The sequence below is a fragment of the Catharus ustulatus genome, chromosome 24 (genome assembly GCF_009819885.2).
Source record: "Catharus ustulatus isolate bCatUst1 chromosome 24, bCatUst1.pri.v2, whole genome shotgun sequence".
NCBI lineage: Eukaryota > Metazoa > Chordata > Aves > Passeriformes > Turdidae > Catharus > Catharus ustulatus.
In genome coordinates, this window is record NC_046244.1 from 5,598,497 (window position 1) to 5,617,188 (window position 18,692).

Below are 18,692 nucleotides of genomic sequence, written 5' to 3' on the forward strand. Positions count from 1 at the left end.
GTTTTCTTTAGTAAAAACTTTATTTTTAGACACAGTTGACACAGAAGATATTAACTTTTTTAACTAAAAGCTACACGGTTCTTGCTGTGAACAATTTATTTTCCCAGCAATATCTTCTTTTCTCCTAAAAACTGAAAAATCTGTACAAAAATGCATTCGGAAACTGCGTTGTGTATTATGCAGAACGTTTAAAATGGAGGAGATTAAAAAAAAAAAAAAAAAACAGTTTTTCCCACCAACAAGCAATAGTGGAATAATTAATGCATACCAAGTGTCAACTGTCCATGGGGAAAGAAGAAAAGTCCAGGCATTCCACACAGCCCAGTGCTCCTGAAGGGGATGTAAAAGGGAAGAGCTTTCCAGCCCCTGACACCACTCCCAGTGCCTTGATCACTCAGCTATTGCAGACTTTGATGCTTCACAAGATGCCACTGGGCTATTTCATTAACTCCTTTGCAAATCCTCCTTTTCATTTTCGAGCTGCTTTTCTCTTCATGACAATTTAGGGGGGAAAAAAGGGGTTGTGCTTGGTTTTTTAACCATCCCCATTGTCTGTCACAGTTCAAACAATGTCTAATTCAGGCCTGGTTTCTTTGGGTTCAGCACCAACTTCCTGCACAGGAGCAGTTGTTTGATCCCTTTTCTCCTCATTAACATCAGAACATCTCCGTGCTGTTCATGACACTCAAAGGAAAACACAGAGTATGAAGAGTCAGCTTTTATCAGCTTTTATCAGCAAATCCTACTCTTTCTACTAACAGCCAGGCTTCTACTTCTCTCTTAAGGGCAAGAACCACTGTTGGGTCAGTCTCAAATCAGGTTTTAATGTATTACCCAAAAAGAGAGATACCTCTGACTCCTGCACTGCTGCAAAGGGAAGGAAACAGTCCCACCAACAAGCAGTGAGAGGAATTTTCAGCTGAAGAGCTAAGATCATTCTTCAGGATATTATTATAAAACCACCCATTTACAGTCATGTTCTTCATACTCAGAGGGCACATAACTTTTCCTCCTTTGCCAGATATCTGTGAGGGCAGCTGCAGCAGCCAGCAGAACCACAGAGAGAAGGATTGCCATGGCTGCTGCCAGAGGTAGAGCTGGGGAAGTGTTCTGCTCCTCAGGTGTGATGTGAGAAAAGAAGGAGTTGTGGTGTTAGAACCTGCCAGTGGAACTGCTGCCCTGTTTCTCACATCTCACCTCCCCAAGGGTCTTCCTGAATTAGTGGGTAATCCAAGTGGGAGCTGGCTCTTACCTCTTTGCTTTAATGCTTTTAAGTGCAAAATTATTCTCCTCAGAAGCAAACTACTGCCAGTTCTACTCTAGATAAGGGATGTGTCACCTGAAACCCAGGTACCAGTAGTGTACTGCTCCCCATGGCTCCAGATCCAGCTCTGCTGGAGACACCCTGAGAGCCTCCCATGCATGGATGAGAGGTTGCAGACTAAATTTGTCATGTCAATGAGCTTATAAAGAGAGGAGTTCAGCCAAGAGTAGGAACAGGATTCCACACTCAGAGCTTTACTGGGAGGAGGATGCTGCTGTTTGGAAGAGACCAAAATGCAGACCCAACAGCCTCACTCACCCAAAAGGAATCAGAGTTGCTTCCTGCAGTGGGGTGCAGGTCTCAGACATGCAGGTTGTGGTGGAGGTGCCAAGAGGACAAACTTCACACACATTATCCTTGGGGTTTGTGGCTAGTAAGGAGAAGCCCACAGGATTTCTCTCTGCACCTCTGGCTAAGGAGAGTTCAGCACAGTCTTTGTGACCCAGTGATTCCTGCAGAGACCCTTCACCACAGGCAGCAGCTCACACACTTCTGCCTTTCATGCAGGTAAAAAGCATCAAATGTTCTTGGCTACATCACACTCGGTGCCCAGGGGGCAGAGCCAGTGCTCCAACAGCGTGACCAACACCTCTGTGAGGACACAAGGACTGGGTTACACCACAAAAAACGAGTCCCTGAGGCCAGTTCCTCATGGCCTCTGAGGTGGTTTCCCCTCACAGCAACTGAGGTTTCCCCTCACGGTCCATGAGGCAGGTCCTTCATGGCCATAGAGGTGCTTCCCTCATGCCACTGAGGTGGGACCCTCATGGTCCATGAGGCAGGTCCTTCATGGCCACTGAGGTGATTCCCTCATGCCACCGAGGCAGGACCCTCATGGCCACTGAGATGGGTCCTTCATGCCACCAAGGTCATTCCCTCATGCCTCCAAGGTGGGTCCTTCATGGCCACCAAGGTGATTCCCTCATGGCCACTGAGGCAGGACCCTCATGACCACCAAGGCAGGTCCTTCATGGCCACCAAAGTGGTTCCCTCATGCCACCAAGGTCACTCCCTCATGCCACCGAGGCAGGTCCCTCATGGCCACTGAGGTGGGACCCTCATGGCCACTGAGGCAGATCCTTCATGGCCACTGAGGCAGGTCCTTCATGGCCACCAAGGTCACTCCCTCATGGCCACCAAGGCAGGTCCTTCATGGCCACCAAAGTGGTTCCCTCATGCCACCAAGGTCACTCCCTCACGCCACCGAGGCAGGGCCCTCATGGCCACTGAGGTGGGGCCCTCATGGCCACTGAGGCAGGTCCTTCATGGCCACTGAGGTAGGTCCTTCACGGCCACCGAGGTCATTACTTCATGGCCACCAAGGTCACTCCCTCATGGCCACCAAGGTCACTCCCTCATGCCACCGAGGCAGGTCCCTCATGGCCACCAAGATGGGGCCCTCACACCACCAAGGCCATTCCCTCACAGCTGTCAAGGTGGTTCCCTCACAGCCATCAAGGTGATTCCCTCATGGCTACCAACGTGGCTTCTTCAGGCCACAGAGGTGGGACCCTCATGGCAATCCAGGCTGCTCCTTCACAGTCCCTGGTTGTCCCCACTCGTCATCCTCATGGTGTCCCGGCAGGGGTCCCTGCAGGACACCACAGTGAAAGCAAAAGCAGGCATGGAGGAAGGGGAAGGGGAAGGGGAAGGGGAAGGGGAAGGGGAAGGGGAAGGGAAAGGGAAAGGGAAAGGGAAAGGGAAAGGGAAAGGGAAAGGGAAAGGGAAAGGGAAAGGGAAAGGGAAAGGGAAAGGGAAAGGGAAAGGGAAAGGGAAAGGGAAGTTGCCGGACTGTGCCGCTCAGATTCCCTCAGCGCTTCCCGCCCTCCCAACCGGGCACAGCGGGGAAGGCCTTGGCAGAGAGAGAGCTAGGCCCAAAGTCAGTAAAATACCTCAAATTGTGCCCAAGCAGCCCCTCAAAGCCTGAGATACTCCTGAGATCCTGGGAAACCAACTCCTCAAAGCCTGACAAATCTCTCAAATTGTGTCAAACCCCTCAAAACCTGACAAACTCTTCAAAGCCTGACAAACTCCTCAAATGGTGTCAAACCCCTCAAAACCCGACAAACTCTTCAAAGCCTGACAAACCACTCAAATTATGGCAAACCCCTCAAAACCCGACAAACTCTTCAAAGCCTGACAAACCACTCAAATTATGGCAAACCCCTCAAAACCCGACAAACTCTTCAAAGCCTGACAAACCACTCAAATTATGGCAAACCCCTCAAAGCCTGACAAACCCCTCAAATCCTGTCAAGCCAACCCCTCAAAACCTGGCAAAGCAAGCCCTCAAAACCTGGTACAAACCAACCCCTCAAATTCTGGTGGAAACCCCTCTAAATCTGGCACAAACCCACCCTCAAAACTCAGTTTAGGTGGCTAACTTTGTGAGCAAATGGTGTGGAAGGAGGACTCAGGTTCTGGGCAGGTGCAGGACATTGCTGCTCAGATGAGAGGTTTTGGGACAGGAGGGGCAGTGACTGAGGATTCTGCAGGAATCTGTGTGACAGGAGAACTCCTTTGAGGTTTGGGGTGACTTACACGGTGGGAATAACGAGAATATAGAGAGTAAACATGAATGAGAGTTCCTTGAGCTTTAACATTTCTTCAGAATGACTTAACCTTTCTCAGGGGTGCAAGTGGCTGCACATCCTTCAGATGGAGAGACCCACACAGAAGTTGCACACAAATGCATTTTATTGCTCTCTACACACACAGAGACGCATACACAGTATGCAGGTGAGCCATAGGGCAGTCCCAGCACTGGGAGAAACACCATCCACCAGGAATTCAACCACTCAATACAGATAAAAATCATTATTATAATGAAAATGCTAAAAAAGCATAGCTTACACCCAGAATGTATAACATTGACAAATCAAGCCTGTTACCTACTACTTTTCTTTAACATAAAGCAATAACATACTCTTTTTCTAAATTGAAAAAAATCATCAAATAGTAGAAATATTCCACATAGTTTCCTAACTCCTGGTCATCCCTCACACTGTATATACAGGACTATGGAAGGGCCATGGGGGAGAAATCCAAACCAAAACCAAAACTGTTTTTTGATACTGCACAACAGATAAGCAAACAGAAGGTAATTTTTTAACCAAGTGTGTATAAACCAAAGGGAATAAATTTATCCTCCGGAGTGACTGAGCCAACCAGAGTTGTCAGTCAAGCCAGAGCAAAGCTGATGGCTCTTACTGGGAATATTAGAGAAAATCTCCTACAGCAATTCCTGTCCATCAAAACTGTAACATTTACAAACACCCTCCTTCATTCTGAAGACGTTGCCCCTGCCCGGGCAGCACTGCACCAGTGCCTACACAACTTCAACACTAAACAGAACACCTCAGCTTTTGCCAGAGGATCCCAAAAAACGTCAAAAGCATGGCATTCTCTCGTACATAAATAAAACACGGGGGGAAATAAAATTCCCTACAGGAGAGAGGATCAGAGCTGGACTATCAGATGCAGCCAGATCCTTCCTCTGGACTGTCACGGGTCAGTGCAGTGAGGACTCCCCAGGTTACCAGGGCCTCCAGAGAGGGCTGCTGTCCTTTGGAGACACTTGTTTCAGGGCACTGGCATTCCCAGGGGAGAAGGACACCTCTGGAGCAGCTGTCTGGCTCTTCTGGAAGTGGCTTAAAAGTTTGGTCTGTGTTTCAGTTCGGACTTTGTGGAGAGAGAGGAAATAGAAAGCTTCTTGCAAACACCTGGAGTAGCCCTCTCTGTAGTCAAACTGGGAGCTTTTATGGAAGGATCCTGCAGCTGGAGAAGGGAAGAAAAGAGGGAGAGGGAAGAAAGAATGGTTTAGAACAGCTGTTCATGATTTGAGGTCCATACAACGGTCACAAATTTGCGGTAAAACGGAGACTGAAAGAAAACTCAATACTTACTCTTCATCTGCAGCTGGCTCTGCTGCTTCAGGTAGCTGACAGTCATCTCCAGGATGTCAGCTTTCTCCAGCTTGGAGTTGGGCTGGTGCCTCTGGAACTCCTTCTCCAGGAGCATTTTCAGCTGCTCAATGCTGCTGTTAATCCGGTCCCGGCGCATTTTCTCCACCACCGGCTTCCTCAGCTGTAAAAAGCAAAGAAAAAAGACCTGTTATTAAAGGATCCTCTCCCTGACACTCCTCAGGGCTGTTTGCTGCCCACTGCTGCTCCTAAACAGAGAGAGGCAAGGTCTCACTGGTGTAAACCGCTCTGCTGTGCCTGCACTTACTTTATTTTTCTCTTTTGGTGTCAGCAGGTTGTCGGGCTCCAAGAAAACGGTGCTGGGAGCCATCTGTCCTGAGCAGAGAGGTCTTGGAGTGGAATCCAGGAGAAACGTGTTGCTGGAAGCTGCGTGTGCCTGGATATTTATACTGTCCGAGCTCGGGGCGAGTGTGTGGGTCTGCGGCTCGGTGGCGTTTCCCACACTCGCCAGCCAATCCGGACCATGGGCAGCACAATGGGAGAAGCAGCTATTCTTGCATGCTCCAGTGGCGGTGAATAGCCCGCGGATAATGACCTTCTCCCAGATGAGCAGGTGGGGAGTGTGTGCTCCCTGAAAGGCTGGGATCGGAGTTACATGTCCGGAGCTGGGAAAGAGCTGCCCTGCTACGGGAAAGGCTGCTGACTAATGCCGCGGATCAATCGCATTCCAGGGGCAGCCCGGGGCTCACAGGCGGGAGGAAGAGGAGGATGAGGATGAGGATGAGGATGAGGAGGATGGAAGATGAGGAGGAGGAGGATGAGGATGAGGATGAGGATGAGGATGAGGAGGAGGAGGATGAGGATGAGGATGAGGAGGATGAGGAGGAGGAGGAGGAGGAGGAGGAGGAGGAGGATGAGGATGAGGATGAGGATGAGGATGAGGATGAGGAGAATGAGGAGGATGAGGAGGATGAGGAGGAGGAGGAGGATGAGGATGAGGAGGAGGATGAGGAGGAGGATGAGGATGAGGAGAATGAGGAGGATGAGGAGGATGAGGAGGAGGAGGAGGATGAGGATGAGGAGGAGGATGAGGAGGAGGATGAGGATGAGGAGGATGAGGATGAGGACGAGGACGAGGATGAGGATGAGGATGAGGATGAGGATGAGGATGAGGAGGATGGAAGATGAGGAGGATGAGGATGAGGATGAGGATGAGGATGAGGATGAGGATGAGGATGAGGATGAGGAGGATGAGGATGAGGAGGATGAGGAGGAGGAGGATGAGGATGAGGAGGAGGAGGAGGAGGATGAGGATGAGGATGAGGATGAGGATGAGGATGAGGAGGATGAGGATGAGGATGAGGAGGATGAGGATGAGGAGGATGAGGATGAGGAGGAGGAGGAGGACGAGGATGAGGATGAGGATGAGGATGAGGATGAGGATGAGGATGAGGATGAGGAGAATGAGGAGGATGAGGAGGAGGAGGAGGAGGAGGAGGATGAGGATGAGGAGGAGGATGAGGATGAGGATGAGGATGAGGAGGATGAGGATGAGGACGAGGACGAGAATGAGGATGAGGATGAGGATGAGGATGAGGATGTCAGCTGCCCGTAATGCCGCTCCCGGGAGCGTGCCCAGGCACACGCTGCAGCAGGCACAAGGCACACGCCAGCAATTCCTCACACCCACTAACCTGCTTCCCACACTGAGCCACCTGTGGCTGTCCCACAGGTGCCTCCGGCATCAACTTTGCCCGTGGGAAGCAGAAAACAGCTTTCCCACTTTGATTCACTGCAAATATAAACATTTAATTTTAAGTGCACGCAATTATTGAAAATATTTTCTGGTTTGATCCTTGTTCCCTTCCCTCAGTACTTTATGCAACCCTTTAGAAAAGTCTGAAGCCAAGTCATAAGCACTTTATGTTTCTCTTTCCAAATACCTGCAAGACAAATACCTGTGGAGAAGCGCCTTGGGATTGTTTCAGGATCAGTTCAGTATCACATGCTGCCTCTTACTTCCTCCCTAAAACACATTTTGCTCTAATTGTTTTCATTTGGTCTATAAACTAAAGGAAAATTGGGTGCAGAAGAGATTTATATCCTCATAAACTTATTAGAAATCAAATTCCTGATTCCTCATTATTCTCCCCTGGGCCAGTTGCTGTGTTTGATGCACAGCTTGTGCTCAGGAGGTGCCTGCAGTTGGGAGAGCTGACAGTCTCTGATAAAAACACAGCCAGGGATTCCTGCTGGAAAACTTGAACCAGATCTGCCAGCAACTTATCCATCAAGTAATGTCAGGGCTTATGTTTGTGGAGCTCTTACTGTAGTGAGTAAACACCAGTTGTATTCACAGCAATATATGTGTAGGTGTGCTCACCTTTGAATTAATGTGTGTGTGGTCACACACAGCCTTTAATGCGAACACACACCCCCAGAGCACGGGGGCACATTTCTCTCTCACTCTGCAGCTCATTATTGGTGCACCAGGTAAGGCTTCAATGACCTCTTCCAGGCTCTGCTTTTCCATCGCTATTGTGCTGCCCTGAATGGGCTCCCTTCTCTCGGCACAGAGCAGCAGCTGTTGAGCTCCGGGTCTTTTATGTCAAGTTGTGGGAAAGCTTTTGTGACACTGTTTCACATGTTCTCCTCAAAGCCTGTGGATTATCTCTGAGCCCATGTAACGCCACCTCTGAAACCAATCCTGCCCTCTGCGCATCCCTCTCGGGGAGATTCCCTGAAACAGAAACTCCAGAGCTGGGACTCGTTTCTCCAGCTCATTAATTGAGCACACGAAGAAAAAAAGTGCCAGTCCTGTGATGGGCAGAGCAGTTTTGCTATAGTGACAATTGCTGTTTCCCTCTTGCTGCTTTCCTCTGATTCTCCACTCAACAACCAGATAAAAATTACAATAATTCCATGGGAGCAGTCACGCCAACCTCACCCTCCTCGCTCTTGGGAGTGGTTGTGCTCTCAGTCAAGAGCAGTGCTCAGAATTTCCTCTCCACCAGCATCCAAACTGACCCAGAGACTGCACCCGAGGAGGCTGAATGCAAAATAATCTTCTGTAGCATTCCACTTTTGCTGGCAAGGCTGGAAGCCCTACACACTTAAACTGGGTGTGATAATAAGAATTACAATATTCAATGTATTATTCCCTAGATGGGAAATCCATTGAGGTTCCTACATCCTCACTCTGTGTCACACATAAATTTTAAAGAATTGGAAATAAAAACTGGTATTTAAAACAGTTTTTTTTTTTATTTTCTCTTTGGTTGCACAAGCTCTGAGGGGAAGAATTAGCCAGTTACTCACTGAGTTGGAAGATTTACTCAAAATAAATGCTCAATTACCCAAAATAGATGCTCTTCTTTGGCTGGAAACCCTAAAGAAAGTGGTAACAAAAATTCCTCTCTATTATGAAGTCCGAAGAACCTGTGGACTTTACACTAAGAAGAATAAATTGGAATTACACATCTCCTACTCCAAACACACACACTACTGAACAGAAAGCTCATTAAGACCTCAAAACACTGGATCTGGATGTTTGAAACAGGACATCAACAACAGCTTTGCCCCAGAATCCCTGCCAGATGTTACCCCTTTAGAAAACCTGAAGGATGCTGCTGCTTTCCCAAGTCTGGAGGGATGCTCCCTGCTCCCACTGCTTCCCTCCCAGTCCCTGCTGCCCAGATGGCCTTTTGGGAGCAGGGTTTCCCACTGAACACAAAGCAGAGCCAAGCACCGTTGCTAATGTGGTTTGTAGTCGGGCACACTTCCTTTGTGGCAGGAGGGAATATGGTTAAGGAATGGTGTGGGAAACTCTGGAGTGCACAAACTTCCACAGCCGTGTGTTAGTAAGTCATTCAGAAAGGGGAGCAGGGCCACAGATGAACTGGGAGCAGGAAAGGCAGCAAAATGTGGAATATTTAGTCAGTCCCAAGTCCTGCAGAGCGTCCTGAGGTGGAAAATAAAATGGGTCCAATCCCAAGGGTCTTATTCTGGAGTACACAGACTTCCACAGCCATGTGTTAGTAAGTCATTCAGAAAGGGGAGCCAGAGATGAACTGGGAGCAGGAAAGGCAGCAAAATGTTGGATATTTAGTCAGTCCTGAGTCCTGCAGAGCGTCCTGAGTTGGAAAATAAAATGGGTCCAATCCCAAGGGTCTTATTGGGATCCACACTGAGGCCAACAGAGAATTTGGACTCCAAGATTTGCTCTGCGGATTTCCTACCTCTGGAGCTATTCCTGATCTCTGTAAATGTGTAAATACAAATGATCTTCATGACTACCTCAGAATTTATCAAAATCTAATCAAAATTTGAATTTCCTGCTGCTGAGTACCAAAACGAGAATTGGGTCTGTTGTTTCCCATTTCTTTCATCTGCCTAGCTTTTAAGAAAACTGAATTTTCTTACAAGCCAGGCTCAGCTCCCATAACTCCACATGGGTCGTACAAAATTCTCGTGGTTCACAGGAGTTGCTGCATTTCCTGGGACATATTGCACAGACTGAGGAGTAAAGAGGCAAACAGGAGATGTGGCTCAGAATTCCCAGTGCAATCTAATCCACCTCTGCCACCTCCAGTGGGACGATTGGCTTTGGCCTGACAGGTGGATGAGCAGGGCTCTGCTCTGCAGCTCCTTTTCTTGTCATTGCCTCCCAACCCTCCCCTGCATTTCCTCACTGTCCTTCCCTCTCATACTGCTTGGCTGGTGCAATTTCTATCTGCCTGCACAGCTTCCTTCCCCATTTTTTTTTTTCCTTTTTCCTCGTGGCTTACTTTCCCTCCATGCAGGTTTTATAATCTGATTTTTCGATCTGTCACTCCTTTCCCCCCCTGCCTGTCACAGGCAGATGTGGTTTGAGGACAGGGGTGTCTCAGAGCCCCGCAGCCGTGGTGAGTGTGGAGTTCCCTCCAGTTTCCCACACCGCTCTCCCATTCAGGGCATTCAGGCACAGGATAAAGGAAGTGTGCCATGCTACAAGCTGAATTAGAAATGGTGTTTGACTTCCTTTTGTACTCCACAGAAACCTTGCTCTGGGCAGACCATCTGCATAGCCCTCACCGTGGAGAAAACCATTGATCAAGGCCTGTCAGCCCAGCTGGGGGAACTTGGGAAAGTAATTCCTTGTGCCACTTCAGTTCTTTAGGGCTTAACATCTGGCTGGAGGGGGAGGCGACAGTTGATGGTTTAACAGTCTTGCTTCCTTTCAAGTTTGGGATGCTGTTTTGATCCCAGATAAGCCTTTCTGAAATCCTGATTTTAATAACATGGAAAGCATCCAGAAGAGTAGGAATAATGCACTGGCTTTGCATTTTCAAAGTGCTTTACAAATACCAGCTAATGAATTCTCAGCGACCTCCTCTGTGGGTGAGGATGTATTATTAGCAGTGTTTTACAAAGGCGGGAAAATGAGGCTGAGAGGAGAAAACCAAGATTTCAAGATTTCAAACAGCCTACAGGTCGCAGGTTTCTATGGCCAAGAGGCTCTTTGAGACATCTGGTTTGCAAAAATGCTCAGCACCCGCTTTTGTTTTAATTAGCTTTGGCATCTCTGAATGGGGCCAGCTCGGCCAGCTCGTTTGCTTGTGGGAGGACTTGGATTTCCAGGCTGGACCACACTCACAGCCATGCACCACCCAGATAAGCAGATACCAAAGTTCTTCTTTGCCCTCTAGTTCAGCAGTGGGGTTTCAGAATGATATTTAGTATTATTTTTCTAAGCCCATGAAATGGCTGAAAAAAGAAGATGCCCCAATCAAACCAAAATAACTCCATCTCTCCAGAAAGTAAATGAATTTTTCATTTGCTTGTTCTTACTCCTGCAGACCTGCAGCTGTGCTTAGTCCCTGAGCACGTCTGTCTGTCAGCACCATGGAATTCTGTTCAGCTGCTTCCCTGCAGGTATGGTTATCCTGGGATTGGAGCTCCTCAGGGAGGGGATGCAGTGTGCCCTGAATTCCATGGACCCCTGAGGGATGAGGGAATTTGACAGCATGTCTTGGCCTGTGGATGGAGATGGGGGCACCCATGGCCTGGCTGCTCTTGTGTGTGCCAGTCCTTTGCCTGGCTCAGGACCAGGTTATCCACCTCCTGAAAAAACCTTTTATTGGACACCATCTCTACATTCTGCTGCCAGCTGAGCGTGACAAAAATGTCTCCCAAACCCACCTGCCTGGCAGGGCAGCACCTCACAGGAGCCTCAGGCCACCTTTCCCAGACACATCCATTGTGCTCTGCAGCTGGTGACTGATGATGCCAAGCACAAAAAAATGGATTCCAGTGAGAGCTTACACCCCAAAACTCACCTCAAAACTCAGGCTGAGCTCAAGGGAAGGGGAGCAATCCACTGGAGTCAGCTTCAGGTTACAGACTTGTTCCCAAGGCAGGGACAATCAAACAAGGCTCAGGGGACGCCCAGGAAACCTGGGGCTCTTATCTCCCACCACTGCCCTCACTGGCCTCTGAGTGATTAAATATCTGCCCCATGCAGATGGGATTAATTGCTGCTCCTGTCAGGGGAGAGGTGCCTGCCCTCCTGTCTGCCATGGACACACCATTCCCCTCCTGTTAATGACAGTAAGTGTGTGCTGGGGCCAGAGCTCAGGAGCCACATTCCCTATTCCCAACCTGCTCTGCAGGATACCTGCTCCCTGCCAAAGTCTTGGCAGCACTGTTGCTGATTCCTGGGATTTTTATCAGGACACTCATAATACTTAGGGCCTTCAGCAGGACTTCATATCCAAGCCTCATAATTCTATAAAGAGAGAAAATTAATTTTGTCCATCCAAAGTCCAAATGCTCAGAAAAAATAAACACATATTTTTTTTAAAAAATCCATCAAAATGCTTTTATTTTTATTAGAAACATTAAATTGTTTTTGTCAAACATCTGGGATGTTCAGCCTGTTTCTTCATTCCTCAAAGCCCAGATTTTGACATTTGAAAGGCTGGCAGCACTGTCAGACCCACAGAGGTGCAGATCCCATTGTCAGAGCTGAATGCCAGTGCCTCCCAAAAAACCAACCAAAACCAAACAATGAGGGAAGTGCATGAACCCAGCAGCTTCTGTTTGCTGCCCTCAGTGCATTGTCAGTGACAGGAGTCCTTGGCCAGGGCAGGGGAGGTGATTGATGGGGAATTCCAGAGGATTTTCAGGGAGCTCCCAGTGAGCTCAGCACCATCCAGGACACTCAGGAGAAACCTCAAACCCAGCTGGCAGCACGTGGGAGACCCCTCAGCCCCATCCCAGAGCTGGGAGATCAGCAGCATTTCCAAAACCCCAGGTAAGTCAGCACTGAGTGCCACGAGCCCCAGGGAAGGAGCAGAAGGACAGGACCCATCCCGTGGGTGTTGATCCGGGTTTGGAAGGAGGAGGGTGATAAACACAGAACATGGTGGCTCCCGCCAAGCCTGCTCCCAGGGCAATGTGTTCCTTTGAGACATAATTGATTCCTGCCATCAGGCACCAGCCTGCTCTCCCCCAGGGTCAGCGCTTTCCCACATCCAACCCCATTATCCCACAGCCCATGCCTTTTGTACAACACACTCCAGCTATTCATGTGCAAAGCAGCTGTAATCCCCAGACCTTTCAGAGTCAATATACCAGGAAATAATAAATCCCTCTTGTGCACTCTTGAATATGCCAAGAGGTGACTTGTGGGAATTTCAGCTGGGCAGAAAAATAATAAATTCTCCTTAATTTTTAATTATTTGTGATACACACTGTAGAAGGGCTGTGTCATTGGGGCATGACTACTTGGAGGTCACCACACAAGCAGCTATAGAAATTGCTTTTGCCTCTAACAACCCTAAAAATGCAGATCAAGTTGTCTCAGATGTTTCTTAATGATCAAAGTCCACTTTCCTTCACTCTTGCACCTGGGAATGGCAGCATATTAAACATTCTGGTCTTGAACAAAAACTAATTAAAAAAGGTTAAATCTGTGAAGAATGTACTTTACAGTATTAAGACCCCTTTTTGAGTGGGCTCTGATGTCTCAAGGAGGCAAGATAATGCCATGTTAATGACATTTAATGGAATATTTCATACAATAGGTCTAATAACAACATAACCTTTTCCCCTGGAAGAGGCAGATTTCCCTCGACTCCCACTCCACTGGTTCACATGCAGATTTATGATTTCCCTGTGGGAACAGAAGCCAGTCCTGACTAACAAGTTTTATGTGGTTATTTCTTTATATATTGCCTTCCAGCCAAATGATTTTTATACTGTTTTCTGTGTAGAATGTCATGTCACTGAAAGATCCTGAGCAGAGCAGGACAGGCAGGATTAGGGTTAGGGTTGGGGTTAGGGGCAGGGTTGGGGTTGGAAGAAGGGATCTTCATCTGAGACACCACAGGAAGCAGTGGCTCCTCAATTAAGAACTGTCACAGGGTCATTAGGGCTCACCTCAAACAGGTTCCCTGTCTTTTCATACCCTGGCCAAGAACCTGCTGGGAAGAAGTGGTGAGAACATGAGGGTGATGAAGGGGTGTGCTAACACTGCAGGGATTTGTGGTGCTGAAATCTGTGAATCTCAGCCATTAGATCAGGTCCAGCAGTGACATACAGACCCAGCAGTTTACCAGGTTCATAATTTTAAATAGCACTCAGACATAGTTATTTCCCACTCAGGTGTGTTTTCCTGGGACACTGGCACAGCACATTCCCCATTAAACTGAGATCAGAGCTGGCTTCACCCTGACCTCCTCCTTTCCCCAGGGTAAAAAAGCTTTCCCAGCACTGCTTCAAACAGACAGGGAGAGAGGAAACCCCTCTGTAAGACAGGGAGAAGAGGCTCTCTCAGCATCCCCAGTGCTGCTGCTCCTCCTCTCTGCTCCCTGAGATGCTCCCAGGTGATGCCAGAAGAGCACAAGGGCCACATGAGCCCTGTCCCTGCCTCCCTCCACAGGCACAGGTCAGCTCCCAGTTCCAAGAGAGCTCTGTGGAAGAGCTCAGCACCACTCCCCCATTTCCCAGAAGAGCAAAGCAGAGCCCCAGGATAACCTCAGCTCAGCTCAGCATTCCTGCAGCCACCACTGCATGAACTGATGTCCCTGCCCCTTGTCACACGGATGCAGGAGAAGCCCCTGGATGCTGAAACGTGCCCATTTCTCTGAAAAAGCCACAGAGTTCATGGTGCCCCAACAGAAGCCCAGCTCCACAAAGGGGTTATTAGCGCCAGGCTGTGTGGGTTTGGATTTCTCTGCCTTTCCCATACTCTTCCCCCATTGATAACATTTCTTGCCGGGACAATAGAAGTGTGCCTTGCAACTCCTCCCGACATTAGTGACGGTGCTTGAGCCTGAATGATTTAAAGGGAAAGAATCCAACTCCCAAAAGACCATCTGGCTATCAGTTCTAATACAGCAATAAAGGTCAGGGCTTCTCAGGAGTTGGGAAAAAGATGGTTTTTGACACTGAAGAGTCTTCAACCAGCTTGGTCCATTCCTACCTGTCAGCTCCTGGCTGCAAGGTCCAGGCTGCCCTGCTAGGAAAGGGATAACTCGAGATCCCAGCTCCTGGAGGAAGGCCAGCCAGAGAACACAGGAAAACAGACCACACCTCATTAAAGCTGGCAGAAGCTGGGGCATGGTCTCTGAGCTGTGTCTTATTTTGTATCATAATCCTTTGACTGCTTCAAAGTGCTCATGAGATGTCTTGTCTCCTGGCTTTCCCACAACGCAGGGAATAAAGGGCTCCGAGGACAACATCTGCCCTTCACAAAGAGCTGAGTCCATTCAGGCTGCTACAATGAGTCCCACGTCCTGCCCATTGCAGTGACACCTCCCTCCTTCCTGTCAACTGCCCGAAACCCTCGGGCTTCATTGCAGCATTTCCAAGCCAGAAATTCTTTGGTTTCTTACCTCACTACACACTTCCCTCCTGGCTTGCCATGCCCAGATGCTCGGAGGAGGAGCACACCTCAAGCTGGACCCACACCTGGCAGGATGCAGCACTGCTTTCCCCAGGTAGCTTCTGGGTTACTTTTGGTGCTGCCTCAAAGGTTATACCCAAGCAGATATTTTTACTCACAACACAAAATCAGAACTGACCTCCAGTGCCCTGACAGCTTCGTTCTTTTTCTTGCCTTTATCACAAAAGAAATGGTTGGTTAATTCATCCTGGCATTTCCATGCAGATACAAGCAAGCAGCACATTTTCCAGATTTAAAAAATGGAGTGGGGATGACATGCTGAGGGTTACACAGCCAGACAGGTACATGGTGTCTGATATCTGACATTCAGAACACTCACCAGGGCCAGGCTGCAGCGAGGACAGGTCAGAACCCAGCATACCTGAAACCTCAGCAAGAAGCAGAACCGACCTCCCTGCTGGGGACCTCTGCTGCTAAATCCCATTCATGGCCCACCTCTGGTTTCCCAAGGCTTCCCAGGATTTTGGGTTGAGCCTCGTGCTATCCTCTAGCAGATCTTAACCTGAAAAAGCCTGTATGGAAGAGATAGATGAGAAAAAGGAAAAGCAGGAGTTACAGGGGTGACTGTGCATGGCCCAGCTCTGCTGGGAGGTGTGGGCTGTCCTTAGTGGGGACAGTGGGGCAGCAGGCTCACAGACCCTGGTGTGTTGTGGGGAAGAGCGAAAGAGGGGTACAATTCTCTAGTCATTCTCATTGTTGATCCAACAGCCATTTAGAAATGTCCTGCAAAGAAACCTGTGGTCACACTTCGGGTCACCCATTAAAGTGCGATGACTGGATGGACACACACACACAGACAGAGCTTCCCCAGGCTCTGGGAAGGGCAGAGATGTCCCTGAGGCTGTTGATTTGAACCCTGGCAGGGCTGCCCTCCCTTTCCCAGCTTTCCCCCAAAAGCGTGCCTCCTCCACGCCACCACCGAGCCTGGCACATGCGGAGCCTGGGGAATGCCATTGATCCCAGCCCAACCAGCTGGAGAATCCGCGCTTTCCCAGCTCCCCACGCCGCACACTCCACCAGCAGCGTGGGCAGAAGGTTATTCTCCCCGGGGCATTGGCAATCAATGTACCATGCACTAATGGATGCTTCCTCTATTGTCCCGCTGCGGGGCTGGATTGGCTGCGGGGCTGTGGGAAACACCGGCGATCCCGACACTCACGTATCTGCCCCGGCTCCCCGGGTATAAATAGAGGCACTTGGGAGCTGCCAAAGCATCGCCTGACGCTCGGCACAGCAGCTGCCTGGGGTCTGTGCCCAGGGCTGAGCGCTCGGAATGGCTCCCAGCAATGCTCTCATGATCCACGTGGAGGAGAAGCTGCTGCCAAAGGAAAAGAATAAAGTGAGTAGAGCCCCGGAGGGCATTGGAAAGGCTGGCCTGCCTCTAGCAAATAAATATAACATGGGAGAAGAGGGGGAAAGCAAATATGTTAAAGAGAGATAAGAGGGGTTGTACAGATTTTTTTAAAAATTAAAATGAGTGGGGAATGGGTAGGCAGCATCACACAGCTCTCCTGCCAAATAAAAGAGCATTTTTGAATATGGGTGTAGCAGGGCATCAGAGGGAAATGGCGTCAGGTCTCACAGCATCCCTGACCAGCTGCTCCGTCTCTCCCAGCTGAGGAAGCCGGTGGTGGAGAAAATGCGCCGGGACCGGATTAACAGCAGCATCGAGCAGCTGAAAATGCTCCTGGAGAAGGAGTTCCAGAGGCACCAGCCCAACTCCAAGCTGGAGAAAGCCGACATCCTGGAAGTGGCTGTCAGCTACCTGAAGCAGCAGAGCCAGCTGCAGGACCAAAAAAGTGAGTGCAGGGCAGGTGTTGCACGCCTGGACCCAGGGCTGTGCCCTCCCAGGCACCCCAGGGCGAGCAGGAGCTGGAGCTCCCCAGGCACATCAAAGTCACTGCACAAATCATCACTGCCCCATGTTTTGGTCATGATTTTAACCTGCTGTGTTTGCTTTTCTTTCTCTTTCAGCATTCATCCACAAGAACCCAGAGCAGGACTTTAACAGCGGGTACCTGCGGTGCCTCAAGGAAGCAATGCACTTTCTGTCCTACTACGAGCCCAAGAAGGAGACCCAGGTCCAGCTCATCAAGCACTTCTGCAAGGCTCAGCTGGGTGCAGATGTCTCATACTCTGCAGCTCTGCGTGGCCCCAGCCTTTCTCCCTGTGTGTTTCCCAGAAAACAGCCTGCCCAGAAGAGCGTGGCTGCTGCTCCGACCATCTGGAGACCTTGGTAGACCTGCTGAACTTTATTCCCACGTTTTGCTACAAAAACTAGAGGGACCTGTGGTTTTTTAGTTCCTCTTTGAAGTAGGAAACATTGCTTTCCAAAGGTGGGAGGAGGGTTATTGTTTTTCTGTCACCAGAAATGAGGGTCGCTGGGTGGTTTCCCTTCATAGTGAAGGACTGTGGGTGTATCTTGCAGCAAATTTGTTGCTTTTATTGGTGGCTCCTGGCCAAAGACAGGACCGAGTTCTGTGGTGATTTAGAGAGCAAATGCCCTTTGGTTTCCATCACAGGCTGCTGAGCCGGTGGCTGTCAGTGGAAATCTTTCTGCTGACTGCCTGGGTCACAGGTTCAAGTGCTCCATTGTCTCTAGATAATGTATTGACCTTCCTCAAGAAGAGAATGTATTTTGTATCATAAAGAGAGGATTGAGCCTTTCCCTTTTGAGTGAAAGATGTTATTAAGAAATGCTGATTCTTCTGAAGCTCCTCTGCTATTTTTAGTATCCTTCTTACAGAAAGTTGTGATGATCACAGAGAGCTCTAGGGACAATTCTCTTCATGTCACTTTGTGCTGCTCTCATTTGAGGGATAATTGGTGCCTTTTGTAAAGGAAATACCTCTGCTATACCTTAAGGAAAAGGGGGAGGAAGGGAGGCAAGAAGTACTTTATAATCATTCACTGAGCATGCTAAGGAGCTTAAAAAGCTTTTATAAAGTTGTGATGTATTCATCCTGTGTGATGTTCAACTTGTGTGTCTTCACTGTACAATAAAATAAAAGTGGTTTTAGTCATTAATGCTCTGCTTTGGAATGATTAAAAGGGCTGACACTGCTGGACTGGGTGCATGCAGACTCTCCTGTGGTGGAGAAACCATCAGGAGGTGTCAGTTCTGAGCCCTTCACTCCAATACATGAATTAAATCTGTGAAATCCCTTTGGCAGAACAGGATTTCAGATCCCGTAAGGGAGCAACCTCTGGAAAAATTATCAAAAATCAGAATGGAAGTGAAATTGAAGCGAGGTGCTGAGAAGTGTCAACCTTTCAGATTTAACAGCAACCTATTCAGCCTCCAACAAATCACTCGTTCCACAGCCACTTCATTTCCCCCACTAATTTTTCCACCAGGCTGAGATCAGCCTTGTGCTTTCTGTCTGTTTGGGAGGGAGTATTGTGCAAATTTCCCAATAACTTCCAAAGAGTTTGGCACCTGCCTCAGCTTGGGGATCTTTGAAACTACCTGCAATGAGGTGAACTAATTTTTGCT

At 48.9% G+C, this 18,692-nt stretch overlaps 2 protein-coding genes across 2 annotated transcripts; one reads left to right on the forward strand and one right to left on the reverse strand.

Moving 5' to 3' along the window:
• Positions 1 to 4,053: 4,053 nt before the first annotated feature.
• On the reverse strand, positions 4,054 to 5,647 carry LOC117006908 (transcription factor HES-5-like). Its single transcript, XM_033079658.1, has 3 exons — positions 5,555 to 5,647; positions 5,230 to 5,410; positions 4,054 to 5,101 (listed from the first exon to the last, which is right to left on the reverse strand). Exons 1-3 carry the CDS (start codon positions 5,615 to 5,617, stop codon positions 4,860 to 4,862), a joined length of 486 nt encoding a protein of 161 aa, XP_032935549.1. The 5' UTR covers positions 5,618 to 5,647; the 3' UTR covers positions 4,054 to 4,859.
• A 10,773-nt stretch (positions 5,648 to 16,420) lies between these two features.
• On the forward strand, positions 16,421 to 18,223 carry LOC117006912 (transcription factor HES-5-like). The gene is made up of 3 exons (XM_033079667.1): positions 16,421 to 16,535; positions 16,812 to 16,995; positions 17,171 to 18,223. Exons 1-3 carry the CDS (start codon positions 16,470 to 16,472, stop codon positions 17,434 to 17,436), a joined length of 516 nt encoding a protein of 171 aa, XP_032935558.1. The 5' UTR covers positions 16,421 to 16,469; the 3' UTR covers positions 17,437 to 18,223.
• Positions 18,224 to 18,692: the final 469 nt, after the last annotated feature.

Coding starts and splice junctions, on each gene's coding strand:
- LOC117006912 (XM_033079667.1), top strand. CDS start 16,470: ATGGCTCCCAGCAATGCTCTCATGATCCACGTGGAGGAGAAGCTGCTG. Junction 16,536..16,811: donor TGCCAAAGGAAAAGAATAAA/GTGAGTAGAGCC, acceptor CGTCTCTCCCAG/CTGAGGAAGCCGGTGGTGGA. Junction 16,996..17,170: donor CCAGCTGCAGGACCAAAAAA/GTGAGTGCAGGG, acceptor TTTCTCTTTCAG/CATTCATCCACAAGAACCCA.
- LOC117006908 (XM_033079658.1), bottom strand. CDS start 5,617: ATGGCTCCCAGCACCGTTTTCTTGGAGCCCGACAACCTGCTGACACCA. Junction 5,411..5,554: donor CACCAAAAGAGAAAAATAAA/GTAAGTGCAGGC, acceptor TGCTTTTTACAG/CTGAGGAAGCCGGTGGTGGA. Junction 5,102..5,229: donor GAGCCAGCTGCAGATGAAGA/GTAAGTATTGAG, acceptor TCCCTTCTCCAG/CTGCAGGATCCTTCCATAAA.